Source organism: Azolla caroliniana, unplaced genomic scaffold (genome assembly GCF_043228905.1).
Source record: "Azolla caroliniana isolate FFs.n. ecotype wild unplaced genomic scaffold, voAzoCaro1.0.p SCAF_15, whole genome shotgun sequence".
Taxonomy (NCBI): Eukaryota; Viridiplantae; Streptophyta; class Polypodiopsida; order Salviniales; family Salviniaceae; genus Azolla; species Azolla caroliniana.
This window is the reverse complement of record NW_028230450.1, coordinates 4,963,595-4,980,167: the sequence shown is the minus strand read 5'-3', so window position 1 is coordinate 4,980,167 and position 16,573 is coordinate 4,963,595. Positions and strand designations below refer to the sequence as shown.

At 44.0% G+C, this 16,573-nt stretch overlaps 1 protein-coding gene across 1 annotated transcript; it reads right to left on the bottom strand.

The window, feature by feature from the left end:
* Positions 1-2,762: 2,762 nt before the first annotated feature.
* On the bottom strand, positions 2,763-3,434 carry LOC147854443 (uncharacterized). Its single transcript, XM_087331543.1, has one exon. It carries the CDS (start codon positions 3,432-3,434, stop codon positions 2,763-2,765), a length of 672 nt encoding a protein of 223 aa, XP_087187669.1.
* Positions 3,435-16,573: the final 13,139 nt, after the last annotated feature.

Sequence of the window (16,573 nt, the reverse complement as noted above, 5' to 3'; positions counted from 1 at the left end):
TAGAAAAGTGGGGGAAAAAATAGAATTTTTGGTTGGGCTTTGCCAAGAATTGGTGGGAGATGAAAAGCTATAAGAGTGGTTGTTTATGCTAGGAGTGGGAGTATCATTCCTTTCATTTTCTCTTAGCTCCACTATGCCATCACCGTCGTCATTGTTATGATGTTCCACCTCTATGTTGCCTTCTATTATAATGCCACCACCAACCTCTTTAACATCACTATCCACTTCTTGTGCTATGCTTGTGGATGTGTGCATTATATTTTTATTTGGTAAATTCTTAATTATCTTGATTTTATGTACCTCTTGGCTCTCCTCTTCGTCTTTGAACTCTTCTAATTCTAATGATTCTCTTATGTTATTGACATGCTCCTTCCCATATTCATGATTATTTACATAATGTATAAGTGGGATATTTTGTAAATTTATATGGTATTTTAGGGATACTACTTATTCGTCAAAAATGACGGATCGACTATATATAAATTTATTATTTTGTGGGTTAAATAATTTATATCCCTTAATCTCCTCGGATTCGCCATATCCAACCATTATACATTTAATACTATGGGGGTCTAATTTTTTTCTTAACTTACGAGAAATATGACTATAAGCGATTGCACCAAATATCTTTAATTGTCCCACATTAGGTTTCCTTCCAAACCATAAGAAAAAAGGTGTATTCAATCTGAGTACCTTGTGCAGAAATCGGTTCTGTAAATAACATGTCGTAGAGATGGCCTCTTGCCAAAACTTGTTTTGTAGACCGGCCACTTGAAGCATGCTCCTGCTTGCGTCTAATAGCGTCCTATTCTCTAGCTCCGCAACACCATTTTGTTGTGGATTGTATGAAGTTGTAAACTCATGTCTTATTCCTTGTGTCTTACAAAATGTCTTCCATTCAGTTGAACAATATTCTCCACCATTATCTGTTCTAATTATTTTAATTTGAGATTGACATTGGTTTTCAGAAAGTGCTTTATAGGTTTTGAAGGCATTGAAAGCAACGGCTTTACTCTTCATGAAGTAAATTATGGTGAATCTTGTGATGTCGTCAATAAAGGTAATGAAATATCGATTACTGGTTATTGAAGGTATTTGTAGCGGCCCACATAAGTCGAAATGGATGATTTAGAGTGCCCTCACGATTTGATGAATATGGTGAGGGAACTTTCTTCTACTTTCCTTGTCATAAATACATCCTTCACAAATAGATAAATACTGAAATGGTTTAGCTTGTATACCTTCAACAAGCTTATGTGTTTGAATTGTTTTCATCGATTTGGAATGTACGTGGCCTAGCCGATGGTGCCATATCAACATTTGATCATCTTGTTGATGGCTTGAAGCTATGTATGCTTCAACTAGCGAATGATACATCATCTTTAATGGATACAATTTTCCGATCTTCGGACATGTTGTTTTAATTATATCTCCCGTTGTCGTGAAAATCCGTCACTGTGTGCGGATCGTGAGACGGAACCGCCGGGGTTCTGGACTAGAAGGATCTAGAGCAACATGTACAACACAAGCAAGCTTTAAGCATAAGACAAGTGGGAGAGACAAATCATTAGTTTATTGCAAAAGAAAATCGATTCTTTGTAATTTTAGAATCGTGTTACAATGGGTTAGGTTTAGGAGTTTGATATCAACAACAAAGCTAGGAGTTTGATATCAATATGTGAGATAATTTCTTTCTCGAATCCGAGAGGGAAGAAGAAAAAAAAGGGGGAAAAAAAACTAGGAGGGAAAAAATGGGACATATATCGAGCTCCTCGTTGATCCTCCTCCCCAATGTTACTTTGCATGCCCACTTTTAGTTGGATGGCCTCTATTTTTAGTTGCATGGCCTCTGCTTTTAGTTGCATGCTTCCATTTTTAGATGCATGCCTTTTACTTTTAGTTGCATGGCCTTGGCTTTTGGTTGCATGCGATTGTCCGTATAATTCGGCCAAATGACACAATCATCCATAAAGTTTAGCTCGTGCACAATCCGTACGTGCGTCGCAACCAAGCTGTAGATACGTCCATGCGCAAAAGTCCTGACCGCGTAGTAGTGTACGCATCCACGCATGCACGTGTTCCAACCGCGCCATAGTGTACGCATCCACGCGCACGGGTGTCCAACCCGCACCGTGTACGCATCCGCGCACAAAAGTCTCGACCGCGCCGTAGTGTACGCATCCACGCATGCGCGCGTCCCAACCGAGTCGTAGTGTACGCATCAACGCGTGCGGGCGTCCAACCCGCACCGTGTACGCATCCATGCACAAAAGTCTCGACCGCGCCGTAGTGTACGCATCCACGCGCACGGGCGTCCAACCCGCACCGTGTACGCATCCGCGCACAAAAGTCTCGACCGCGCCGTAGTGTACGCATCCACGCATGCGCGCGTCCCAACCGAGTCGTAGTGTACGCATCCACGCGTGCGGGCGTCCAACCCGCACCGTGTACGCATCCATGCACAAAAGTCTCGACCGCGCCGTAGTGTACGCATCCACGCATGCGCGCGTGCACACACACGCTTCTCCGCACATACGCGTCCGTCCAAAACGTTCACGCGTACGCCCGAAACTTGCACACGCGCGTACATCCGAAGACGTCCATGCGCACGTACATACACACACGCTTCTTTGCACATACGCGTCCGTCCGAAACGTCCACGCGTTTTCATATTGTGTGTGAAAAACCACACGACATTCACCCCCACCAAACCTGCACATCCACCGGTATGTGCCAATTGTGGTGAGGTTCCTTTTTTTTAATTACTCTTTTTCAACCTCGATGCTCGAGGATACATCATCTAGAGCTTCGATCTCAAGATTTGGGGCTTCTCTTCTCTTAAAGATCTTGATCCTCTTCCCTGCTATTAGCAAAGCAAGTCGAGTTCCATCTAACTCCGCTAAAAAATAGGTTGCATTGCTTTCTATTTTCTTGACCATATACAAGCCAAACCATCGTTTCGCGAACTTTCGAGTAGTCCTATATTGATTATCGAGACTACTATCATAGACAAGAACCCAATCTCCTTCTTCAATTTTTCTTTGTCGAAGACGATGGTTTCTATCAAAATTCTTCTTGTTCTTCAATCGAGCTTGGCGCAACCGTTCTATTGCCAATTCGACATCTTCGGGCCTCCGTTCTAGTTGTTGAATCCTCATGGCTAGCAAGTCTTCCCGACTCATTTCCTCTTTCCATGGCAAAGATGTCCACGAAGCAACACTTTGCTCAATAGGCATTATTGGTTTTTGTCCTAATATGAGTTCCGCAGGCATATATCCCGTAGTCGTGCTATGTGTAGTTCTATCTGCCCAGAATGCATAAGGTAGTAATCGAGGCCAATTCCCCATCTTGCCGTCGCAAGCCTTTGCTAGAGCTTTTACAATTGGACTATGTCCTCCTTCCACCTTCCCATTTGCATTCGGGTTGTACGCCATGGTGAGCGATAATTTGACGCCTATTCTTGAAAAGAACTCTTTAGCTTCATTCACATCTAATTCTCCCCTATTGGCTACTATTTTGCCGACACATCCATATCGACAAATAACATCTTCAAGGAGAAACTTACAAACCACCGAAGTTGTTTTATTCCTTAGCGCCCGTCCTTCTACTTGGTTGGTGAGATCCTCTCTTGCTAGCAGGAGATATTTCATTTGCCTCAATCCCATTGGCATAACCACTATGTCTACCAACCACTTATAGTACATTGATAATGGATATGTTGGATGAAGTTCATCCCTATGTTGAATATTCGAGTATAATTGGCATTGCTCACATGTTTCAACATAGCTTGCTACATCTTTGTAAACACCTGGCCACCAATACTTCTCCTTGAGCTTTGCAAATGTTGCCCATATACCACGATGACCTACCCACACACTATCATGAAATTCAGCAATTAGTGTTTGTTGATCCTGTTTCTTGCACACCACTCGAAGTGGAGTTCCATTCTTCTTCTTCGGAAACTTCCATAGATGTCCTTCTTTGAGGAAGAACTTGTAGGCCTTCTTCCTAATTCGGTAGAAGTCTTCCTTTGACCATGATTCATCTTTTGTAAGAGAGCTTAAGTATTTGCCAATTTCGATGAATTCACCCTCATAATCTTCTACTTTGAACACTGCTAGCACTCGAGCACAAGAAACCGTAAAGAAGTTTAGGCCAACATCCTCTTCGTTGGAGTGCAAATCTTCTTCACCCTCATACCTCGCCCTTCACAACATATCGGCCACCACATTATGCTTCCCATTTATATGCCGAATCTCGGGGTTGAGGGACTTGATATAGGCAATCCATCGCAGCATAGCAATATCCGGTGTAGCACAACCAGATATCATTCCGAGAATAGGTAGACAGTCGGTTTCGATTATGACCTCTGTTCCTATAAGGTAGTCACGGTCGGTTTTAACCGTAGATACTATTCCCCATAGCTCTCTCTTTACTTGGGCATACTTCCTTTTTTGTCTTCTTGGTTTATCACCCATCCAATTCCGGTTGGGTTTGTATCCACCGCCACATATATCGGGGTACCATCAGTGTAGTCGGCTTTGTGCAATGTTGGAGCTTCCAATGATAGTTTCTTTAGCTTTTGAATCGCGTAGGTATGCTCATCTTCCCATTCAAACTTCTTCCTTTTCTTTAGTAGTCCATACAATGGTTCAACGACATGGGCATAATGTGGAATCCATATGTAATAGAATGCACATGCTCCCAAGAATCTATGCACCTCCGTTTGAGACACACATTCTTCTTTCATTTCTTGAATAGCGTTCACCTTGGATGGAGATGGCTTCCGGCCATAAGACCCACATCAGTGTCCTACCACCAATATTTCCGGTTGACCGAATGCAGACTTCTCTCCCAAAAACGTGAGATTCGCATCCTCAAGCTTTTGCAACACCTTCTCGCTATCCTTTATATGATCGATGACGAATCTTCGGCAACCTTCTTCATCTTTCGATTCATCTTTTTCTTCCACCAAGCATCCTTTGATTGGAATATCATCTAAGAATGGCATTGTGATATCGGGGATGCAATCCCTCAACACTTTATTCATGGCATTCACCATGTGGGCTACGGAATTTGTTGCACCTTGGGGTAAGGTGCACATCCTTACCAACCCAATCGGCGTCCTCATTGTCGTTATGTCTCTACTATCGATGGCCAATTGAAATTGATCATAGCCTGAGTAGAGATCACCAATGGAATAGATCGATCTTCCCACGAAGGCTTCGGCAAATTCATCCACACTTGGACCAATTCCGGCATTTCAGATCGTCACCTTGTTGACGGGTTGGAGATCTTGAATAAAGCGTAAGGAACCATTCTTCTTCGGCACCGTAAATTATTTATTGGAGTAGGGAGCATTGGACGGCTCAAGTATTCCCATCCTAACATTTTCCTTTAGAAGCTCAATCAACTTCGGAATGTGAGCTCTTGGAACCGGTATCGGCTTGATGTTCCAAGGTACATGCGGCACCGTAAAAATCATCATCAGCTCTATTATCTTCGGGTCAGCACATCCGATCTCTTCTGGAGAGAAGGCAAAGGCTTTCCCATGTCTCTGAAGCATTCCGTGGAACATTCTCTCCTCTTCAGGGAGAAGGAAATCTTCCCTTCCAACTTGTAGCTTTCCTTTTGTCTCTTTTGCGAAGACATGACCTATTGCCTTTGGATCCCTTAAGCTTGGATCATTAGCAACTTCCTTCATCTTTTGCCAGCTATCTTCCGGTAGCGGAACCGCAACTGGTTTGATCTTCTTATCCACCGTTTTATATTTTGTGTTGACTTCAGCTTCATCCATCAAGATGCCTCGATGATATTCATGGACGATAGCGTACATGTCGATAGAGTTAACCGAAATCACATGTTTATCGTGAGGATAGCTCAAGTCCACGACTTCCTCGATTTCGCCAATTGTGTCGTTAAATGAGGCTTCCTCTAGAATATGAGACACAAATTCTTCTTCTTAGATTATGCTTTCTTCTTTCAGCACCTTCTCGAAGTCTTGTATCCGACGCTTGTCCTTCTTGTTGAGTAGTGTTAGTTTACATGCACCACTAGGTGTCACACATGTTGCTTCTCCTTGCGATCCACTTATTTCGCTTCCTTGTGGGGACTTATGATTGCTCGGACTATTTGTGCCCCACACTTCAATAGTCCACTCTAAAAATCCGAGGATTCGCCTCCAAGGCTATCTAGGTTCCTTTCGTGAATAGCCCACACCGTAAGGAATTGAACAGATCTTTGATTGTCAAGGCTCTTGACTCGCGCGAAGGCTGCTCCATTCTCGAACACCTTAGTCTCCATCCGGGACGATGTGATATATGGTTGTCCTAGGATAACGGGATGTGAAGCCGAGTCTTGCATGAAGAAGTGTTGATCCATCTCCACATCTTCGATTGTGACTTTAACATTGGGGCAAGCTCTGTACAAGTCTTCCGTGGCCTTCGTTGCCGCTCGTATCTTCCATCCGTGGTTTGTGTTGATCGGCCATCTTCCTTTCTTGTAGAATTCAGTCGACATGAGGTTGATCTCCGAACCATGGTCAATCAAGGCTACCACGATCTCCTTCTTCTCTCTGATCTTCACCGGCGTCTCCGTTGTCGCTCTTGCCCAATGAGGCCGAGAGTAATAGCTGTCCGCCATCACTTCTTCTTCCTCCTCCTCTTCGGATCTTGCCATGGTTATGGCACTGGTTTTCACCTCTTATTCATCCGATTGTTGCCGCTTCCGCTTAATCAAGTCCACGATAGTATCGTGGAACTCCTTTATAGCGATCCCAAGTAGCTCTCTCAAAGTAAGGTCGACATGACTGTCTAAAACTTTCTCCTGAAGGACCTTCCGCAAATTGGTTGTTTGTTCTATGTCCGACCTTAGCTTGTAAGTCGGCGCCACTCGTTCCTTTCCTTTCTTCACAAATTCATCGACTTCCATCCGAGAAGGTTGGCTCGATCCACTGGGCTTCATGCTTGTTTCTCCTATCTCTTTTTGTGGCGTAGGTTGGGCTTGTCCTTCTTTCCCTGCATTCCTTGTATTGTGACAATTTGAGGTGCCATCTTCTTCACCAGTTCTTTTCCTCTTCTCTTCAACAAGAGCTTCATAGTTGTCACACAAAACCTCTGCAAAGCTTGTGTTATCGTCGACTGGATCCGACCATCCGGTTACTCGTCGCACATTCTGATCAGCATGTTTGAGATCCTCCAAATCTATTTTTCCCTTCTTTTCACACTTGAATACCATTGGCCAAAGCCCAACTCCCGGTTTGATCGTCTTTAGATTCTCTCTTCCGACTCGTATTCCCGCCGATGTGGCGTAGTGCATGGATTCCACATGCCTTGCATCTTCCTCTTCCACGATCTTTTTCAGCCTGCCTCTTCTGAAGTTCACTCGTAGTGGCTTCCGGGTCTCACTCGAGTGGATCATGTTGCCATCCAAATAGATGACATTCTTGCGATTTGCGTCTTGCAAGTCCGTGCACTCCCTTTGCGAGTGTTCGAAACTGTCGCACCACACACATCTATACGCTTCTTTTCCCTTCGGCCCGTGTCGACCTAAGTTGGCCAGCGATACCGCTTCAAACTTCTTGGAGAGCTCTTCAATTATAGATTCCTCCATCGCTTTCTTGTCGAAATTGTTGATCGGCTTGTTAGACTCAATCGTCACAGGTGCCTTCCTCCTCCATGATTGTGGATTCTCCATATCAGTTTCCTCTTGCCATTGTCAACGCTTATCAAGACTGCTACAAGCCTTCTTCACCGCCGCCCAGTCCGCTACCAAGCCATTTGGTTGTGTTTAATCCTCCAAAAAGTTACCCAATTCACGCCAATCTTTCGCATCCATTGCCTTCAAGAATAGTAGGACTTTATCTACATCGAGAACTCGTTGATCAACACTCGGAAGTCGGTTATACTTCTAGTCGAATTCGGCATATACTCCAGACGCACACATATTCTTCCCTTTCTTCTCGATCCAAGACATTAGCGTATGTTGAGTCATCCGCGATGTGTCTTCAAGCATGTATTCAGCGAGAAGCACCTTTTCGAACTCCGCCAAAGTTGCATGCTCGCTTTGGATCTCCATGATGCGCTTGTGGATCCGTGGTTCCACCACACGTTTGAAGCTAGAAATTTGTTTGAAATCATTAACATCCCTTTGTTGCATCTCGTTCCGATAAGTAGCAAGAAAATCCGTGATGTTCTTGCCACCAAATCGTGCAGCTATCTCGACCGTACGATCAATAGCTTTGTCGATTAAAGCTTCTCAATCTCTCACCTTCAGCATGTATTCCACTACGGACACCATACCTTTCGTTAATTCCTCTCCTTGAGTTCCGCTTGTTGAAGCCATTGTTGCACTTGATATCCTTCCAACTGGCTTTTTCACGTTGGGTTCACCACTTAATTATGTCGTGAAAATCCGTCACTATGTGCGGATCGTGAGACGGAACCGTTGGGGTTCTGGACTAGAAGGATTTAGAGCAACATGTACAACACAAACGAACTTTAAGCATAAGACAGGTGGGAGAGACAAATCATTAGTTTATTGCAAAAGAAAATCGATTCTTTGTAATTTTAGAATCGTGTTACAATGCGTTGGGTATGGAAATGAGAGATTAATTTTTCAAAGAAAGGAGCCAATAACCATGCAAGGAGTGGTCTGATCTGAATACGAGAGATACTTTTTTACAAGAAAGATCAAGTAAAGAAAGCTAGGAGTTTGATATCAATATGTGAGATAATTTCTTTCTTGAATCCGAGAGGGAAGAAGAAAAAAAAGGGGGAAAAATAACTAGGAGGGAAAAAATGGGACATATATCGAGCTCCTCGTTGATCCTCCTCCCCAATGTTACTTTGCATTCCCACTTTTAGTTGGATGGCCTCTATTTTTAGTTGCATGGCCTCTGCTTTTAGTTGCATGCTTCCATTTTTAGATGCATGCCTTTTACTTTTAGTTGCATGGCCTTGGCTTTTGGTTGCATGCGATTGTCCGTATAATTCGGCCAAATGACACAATCATCCATAAAGTTTAGCACGTGCGCAATCCATACGTGCGTTGCAACCAAACCGTAGACGCGTCCGCGCGCAAAAGTCCCGAGCACGTAGTAGTGTACGCATGTGTCCAAAACGTCCACGCATACGCCCGAAACTTGCACACGCGCATACATCCGAAAACATCCACGCAACCATGCACACATGCGTACGCCTGAAGCGTACACTCCACATAGTGTAGCCCAAGTCACCTTGAACTTTCTGTGCTCCACACATTGATAGAATGAATATGATTTGGTTTCCCTTATATATGCTGGGTTCCAATGTTGTCCTATCTATGTGGGATATCTCACAGTTTTGTCTTTTCTTTTCTTTTCTTTACTTCACACTCACATAGCTTGATACTTGTTTATCCGTTTCATGCGTAGTAAAATGCGCTATGAAACTCTTGAAGACACCTATCTATATGAATACATTAAGCTAATATTAAATCATTATTTTACTAGTTTTCATATTGTGTGTGAAAAACCACACGACACCGTAGGTAACTTGTAACAAATTATAGCACAATTGTAATGAAATTAGATTATTGTTCCATTTAATGTAGCCTCACTTACAAATAGTAAGTTCTTTGCTAAGCCGAGGACAAAGTAAACATTCAAGATTGTAATTTTCGATTTGTTATTTATTGATAGATAAATTGTAAATTTTCCAAGAGCTAACTTCATACCATTATCTCCGAAGCGTACCTTAAGTGGATGATGGAGTGGTTTATAATTATGTAACCATTCTCGACTATGGGTGAGGTGGTGGGTGGCTCCAGTGTCAAAGTACCATAATCTTTCCATTTGAATTTTGTGAGTTTGTACTTTTGACACGAATGCTTGTATGAACGATGTATATTCTTCTTCATTAGGTATTAATGCAGAATGTGCTTGGGCATTGTATCGTTTACCTTTGTTTCTTTGATCATATTGCTTCCGGCGACATTCTCTTCCATGTGTCCCGTTTTGTTGCAATATCTACATATGATTGTAGAAACATTGAGTGCTCCTTGCTTTGATGGTTGATTTGGCTTGTATGACCTTTGAAACTTTTGAAATCTTGGCTTTGAGAAGTTAGATTTTTGAAATCTTGTAATCGCGCTCATTGCCATTGATCCATCGTTGTGTTTCGCCTTGCCCTTTATTCTTCGAATCTCTTCTCTTTTCATTTTTAGGAACATACTCTTCATGTTCGAAGTGTCATCATTTCCATGTGTGGTAACAAAGGTGTCCCACGAATCTAGTAAAGCACCCAAAATTAAATCGAATTTCATATCTTTATCAATTTTATTACCAGCTGATAATGCTTGCTCGAGGGCCAACTGCCATTTTCTGATGAATGTGTCAATTCCTTCACTTTCTTCCATTTCCAATGTGACAAGGTGTCTCAAAGTGTTAATCTTTGTTGTTTTGTCCGAGGGTTCGTGGCGTTCCTTCAAGGCATCCCATATTTCTTTTGATGTTTCTAAATCTTTTACTAAATCTATTTGTTCATCAGTTAGATGCATAACCAATTCCATGTGTGCATCTAAATCTTTATTTTTCCATTCTTCCAATTCTGGGGTGGTTTTAGGTTGTGGTATTTTACCTTTCACAATGTTGATTAATTGTGCTCTTTTGAGGATTAAACTCATCCTTAATTTCCACATTCAATAATTTTTGTCATTGAGTTTCTCCATGGTGTACTTTCTTGTCATGGACGTTGTTTGGTTTGTTGAACTTGTGTTAGACTCCATCTTCGTAGATCTTCCGGATCGATCTTCTTGATGGTTGTTCCTTAATTCCTATTAAAGGGCTCTGATACCATGTAGGGATTTAAAGCACTATCTAACAAAGAATAACAAGTGGATACATATGACTTAATATATTATGAAGAAAGAAGAATTACATGTGTTCATGGTAGATGTTACATTTTATAGGCAATAGAGATCATAGGGAAGCTTGTAATGGGAATGTTCATTGTGATTACATCTCACATAAAGGTAACTTTCTAACCAATGGTTGTGTGAACAAAAGTCACGTAATAGGTGGTTACATTAGTTAGTTTTATTTTCTTTATTTATGATATATTTCCTATTTCTAATAACTTCTTATTTTTAATATTCTAACAGATCCAACCGTCAAATTCTTGGCTCTCTGAAGCTCGAAATTCTAGTTTGTTATGGAAACAGGAAGCAACGCGGGCACGCACAAGATTGCCATGTACAGGCAAATGAAGTAGGCTCCAAAGCAATATTAGAAACAAAATCAGAGTAGCAGAGAGGAAAGTAACGGCTCCTCTCCAACAAATTGAATGAAAAAGCAAAGTTAGATTATGATGAGACACATGAAATGCATAAGGAATCTCATATGTTTGAATCAGAGATAGAAAACACAGAAAATTCTTAAATTAGATACAGCTGGCCTTTTTGGATCACATTTTTACAATGAAATTCACAGAATGAAATTGTATCACACTCTAATCTGCCTGGTTTATGCATGGTATACTAGGTTTTTAGCCAATGCAACGACACTGTGATTGTCATAGAACGATACATCTAATCTACAAAATGATACCGATGTCGTGTGGTTTTTCACACACGATATGAAAACTAGTAAAATAATTATTTAAGATTACCTTAATGTATTGATATGGAAAGATAGATGTTGAGCGGCAAGCTCAACCGGAGCCGGATCGGCTGAATAAGCCTGAGCCGGTAAGCGAGATGAATCAGTATGCCGGTGAGCAACCGAGCCGGTAAGCAGTAAGGACCGGTGAGCTGGGGAGCCGGTATGCCGGATCCAATCTGTAACAGGAAGCCTAGTATAGGTTAGACTACTAGGCAGTTATAGTCTCGTAGTTAGTGTCAGATGCTCGTGTGAGCATTGAAGTGCACCGTACTTCTAACAGTCCCGTGTGGACTTGTATAAATAACGTTGATGAGCGCGTTGTAGAGACAGGGCGCACAAAGTATTCATATAATTTTGGAAAATAGTGTGTCCTGCTCTCTCTCTCTCTCTCTCTCTCTCTCCCGTGTACTCTCTCCCTGTTTGTGTATTGTTCTTTCTAACGCTTCCGCAAGCAATCTTTCACATGGTATCAGAGTGCGTGGGTTGAGAACCTCTGCTGCAGACATCTACGTTTGTGAAGGAAACCCTAACAGATCGGAAAACAGACACAAAAGGAGAAGCTCGATAGAACCAACTACGCCTCTTGGTCATACAAGATGCACCAGTACCTGCTTGGGCATGGCTACTGGAGTTATGTCGACGGAGTGAACGACTCAGCACCGGAGACGACACACAAGGACTTCCCAGTGTGGGAACAGGCGGCAAGCAGGGTGATGTACTGCTTCGCGTCTAGTGTCGATGACGAGCTGCTCAGCCATATCGGTGACGCCAAGACACCGAAGGATGCTTGGGGAAACTTGAAAAAGGTTTTCGCCGCAAGCACCACTGCCTGGAAGCTGCAACTCAGACAGAAGTTGAGCAATGTTTGACAGAAGAACATGTCAGTGGCAGATTACACAACCCGGATCAAAGTGATCTGTGACTCGCTTGCCTCTATTAACGTCCCAATAGAGGAAGACGAGATGGTGCAGGTCTGTCTTGGAGGCCTGGCGTCCAAGTTCGGAGCTTTCCGGACTGCGGTTTGTACAAGGGAGACTACACCCTCATTTTTCGACTTACAATTGATGCTCCTTGTAGAGGAGAACCACGCCGGTGCATCTACCAGTGCATCCCCAGACCGTCGGATGTTGTACACGGGAGCGGATCGGTCCTGCGGGCATGGTGGACAAGGCAGGTCGGCACGCAATGGAGGTAACCGGAAAGAGTAGGAACGAAGGCATAGTGAGCGTACCGATAGCAGTTCTGGGACTTCCACAAGCAGGGGGAGTCAAGGTGGTGCCAGAGGCTGGCAACACAAATCCGCTACGGAATGCTGGTACTATGGCAAAACGGGCCACAGGGAAAGGGAGTGGTGGAGAAAGCGTGCCGATTCGGACAAATCCGGATCTGGCAAGACCGGTAAGGCTAGCCGTCAAAGCTCGCACTACGCAAACGGATCGGGAGGATCCAAGAACGGTAAGGGGCCAGCCTTTGTGATGAAGCACAAGGCAAACTCAATGAAGAAGACCACTTCCAAATCAGAGGAAGTGTGGTACGTTGACTCCGGCGCATCGAACCACATGACGAGCCACGAGGAGTGGTTCTCTTTTTTGGAGAAGCTGGATCAACCGGCAGTTGTCGAAACCGGAGACTACACTCCCCACCCGATCGTGCACGTGGGAGAAGTCCCTTTGAGCCACCTCGGACAGAGGGGGAAGATGATGAATGTATTACATGTTCCGACAATCACGAAGAACATGGTCTCGGTCGGACAGATCGTCGACCAGGGGATGTAGGTGCGGTTTACGCACCTCGGGTGGGTGCAGAGATGGGAGAATGTTTATCCTCAACACCAATGATGTCGGCACCGCACTGTTCGCCAAAGGATAGAAGGTCGAGTCGGATATCGACCTGTGGCACAAGCGGATCGGCCACGTCAACTACCGAAGGCTTCCAGACCTGCAAACTGAACAAGTCGTTTTCGGTTTGCCGAAATTTAGCGGCCGGAGAACCCAGATTTGTGAAGCCTGCCAACTCGGGAAGCAACACCGGCTTCCATTCCCCGCTAAAAGAAATCGAAGCCGTAACAAGCTCGATCTTATCCATTCGGATGTGTGGGGACTGGCACAAAATGTTAGCATTGGCGGGAGTTGATACTTCGTCTCCTTCATCGACGACTACACGCGGCATACGTGGATCTACCTCATTGAGCGGAAGAACGAAGTCTTCGAGTGTTTCCGGAGCCTCCAGAAGATGGTGGAACGGGAATCGGAGAGGAAGATCAAATGCCTACGGTCGGATGGCGGAAAAGAGTACTTTTCCAGCCAATTCAACAACTATCTACAACAAAAAGGAATTTGGCGAGAATTCAACTGCAGATACACACCGCAACAGAATGGTGTGGCCGAAAGGAAGAATCGGTCGCTGATTGACATGACTAGAGCAATGCTGGAGGAAAAGAGCATGCCCAAGTTCTACTGGGCGGAGGCGGTTCAAACGGCCGTTTACATCCAAAACCGGATCGGGGACAAGGTGTCAGCTCACGAGCTGTATTTCGGGCGCAAGCCGAATTTGAAACACCTCCGGATATTCGGCAGCATAGCCTATGTACATGTGCCGAATGAGAAGCGAAGAAAGCTGGATGCAAAATCAGAAAAGTGCATCCTAGTCGGCTATGCTCAAGAGCAAAAGGGGTATAAGTGTTATAACCACTGGAGGAAGCAGGTCTGAGTCAGCCGAGATGTCGAGTTTGATGAATCGGCATCGTGGTATTCCTTACCAACTCCGACTTCCGATTCTGACCCGATGTCGGAGGATGGGGCTAGTGAGCCTGAACCGGCCCAGGTAGAGAAAGATGATGTCGGGACTCAAGATGAGAGTCCGGAATCGTTCTGGTTAAGTGGACCGAATGAGAGACAGGATCAATCCAACCAGTCGGATGATGAGACGGCGAGTAGTGGAGACTCTATCGTGCTCTCCCCGCGCAAGGAACCGAGGAGACAGTTCCCACGCAAAGAGAAAGGGAAGCAGAAGATGCCGGAGTTCGAGACCGGCAATGATGAGTCGGATCGGTGCGTATCTAACTTCGACAAGGACATAGGCAAATCTTCGGGAACGAAGACCGAACCGGCCAAGAAGGGTCTCATACCAGGTAACGGTGACTTACGCCGGTCCACCCGCCAAAAGGATCCCGTTAAACGGTACGGGTATAACGAGTACATGGCGCATCATTATGTGTACATGACCAAGGTCGTGGAAGTGCGTGAGCCGGAGAGCTATGCAGAAGTGGCAAAGGACGCAAATTGGCGTGCCGCTATGGAGGAAGAAATGTGGGCACTAGATGCCAACGGAACTTGGGACCTGGTTGACCCTCCCCATCACTGTAAACCAATGGGATGCAAATGGGTGTACAAGCTAAAGTACAATGCTGACGGTACAGTTAACCGGTACAAGGCCCGGTTAGTGGCGAAGGGATATGCGTAGACTCGCGAAATCGACTACGACGAGACCTTCGCTCCTATAGCGAAGATGACGACGGTTCGTGTGGTACTGGCGGTTGCTGTGGCAAGGGGGTGGCATCTTCATCAGATGGATGTGAAGAAGTCTTTATGACTCAGCCCCCTGGATTTCAGTCGGAGGTGAACAAGTCAGCGGTGTCGTAGTGTATTTCGTACACTACATGAAAAACATATAAAGTACCGATTTAATAAATATGAATAAATAGTAGAAAATATTAAAACATATATAACATGCATAGGGCAAGATTCGAACCTTGCACCTCCACGTTAATAATGTAATGTCTTACCATTACACTAGCATTTTATTAGTGTTAAAAAGTAGATGTTCCATATAGAAACGTAAGTTCACGCTAGGATAAACTTTAGAAAAATGCATAATAAAAGAAAAAGCTACAAATGCACATGTAACGTGCATGAACACTATAGTCAATAAATAAAAAAAAACGCACAAGTTAGAAAAAGCATGATCACTTTAGATAAAGCATATAGTCTATCTATAGAAAAAGCATGGAGTCTATAATTAGAGAAAACGCATGGGTTGCAAAAGACTCTCTCATCTCTATATAAGGATGAGGAGCACAATGTAATAGGTGTGTGAAATATTTGGAAATTGGATATATTTCCGAAAACACCAACCGATTAATATAATCGTGGGATTCACGAAAATAATATAATCTATACTTGTGGGATTCACAAGTTTCTTATATCTTTCTTTCAATCTAAATACATATTCTTATCTAAATATTGATTAATCGAATACAATACACTTGTGGGATTCACGAAATTTCTATCTCTCTTTCTAATAATCTATTCATTAATAGCCTCATCTCATATTCTTCTTTCTCCTAGTCCAAAACCTCAGTGGTTCCACCCGACTCACGCAACGATCTGGAGCCGAAAGGCACGACAGCGGTATGCCAGTTGAGGAAGTCGTTGTACGGCTTGAAGCAAGCCCCCCGTGCTTGGAATGCTAAGATCACGCACCGGTTGCGAAAGATGGGGTTTGTTGCCTCTAAGTCGGACTCTTCCCTGTTTATCCGTCAAGGCTCAAACGGTTCGGTATGTATCTTACTCTATGTTGATGATTTAGTCATCACCGGCCTAGGTCTTCCGGAAATCAACTGTGTCAAGTCCCAGTTGTCGGACGCATTCGATATGAAGGACTTGGGGGACCTTCATTATTTTTTGGGGATCGAGGTGATCCGCACCCCCGACGGTATATTGCTTTCTCAACGCCATTATGTAAGCGGCACTAAGGACCGGGGGCTCTTATACCGGCAAGCCATAACCGAAGAGCTTGTCGGCTACACGGATGCCGACTGGGCTGGCGATGCAACGGATCGTTGCTCAACTTCCGGCTTTATGTTTTCTCTCTTGAGAGCGCGATTGTTGCGTGGAGCAGCAAAAAGCAACCAACAGTGGCTCTATCCAGCACTGA

Bases quoted from the DNA above. Each gene is read 5' to 3' on its own strand.
- LOC147854443 (XM_087331543.1), bottom strand. From the start codon at position 3,434: ATGGCGTACAACCCGAATGCAAATGGGAAGGTGGAAGGAGGACATAGT.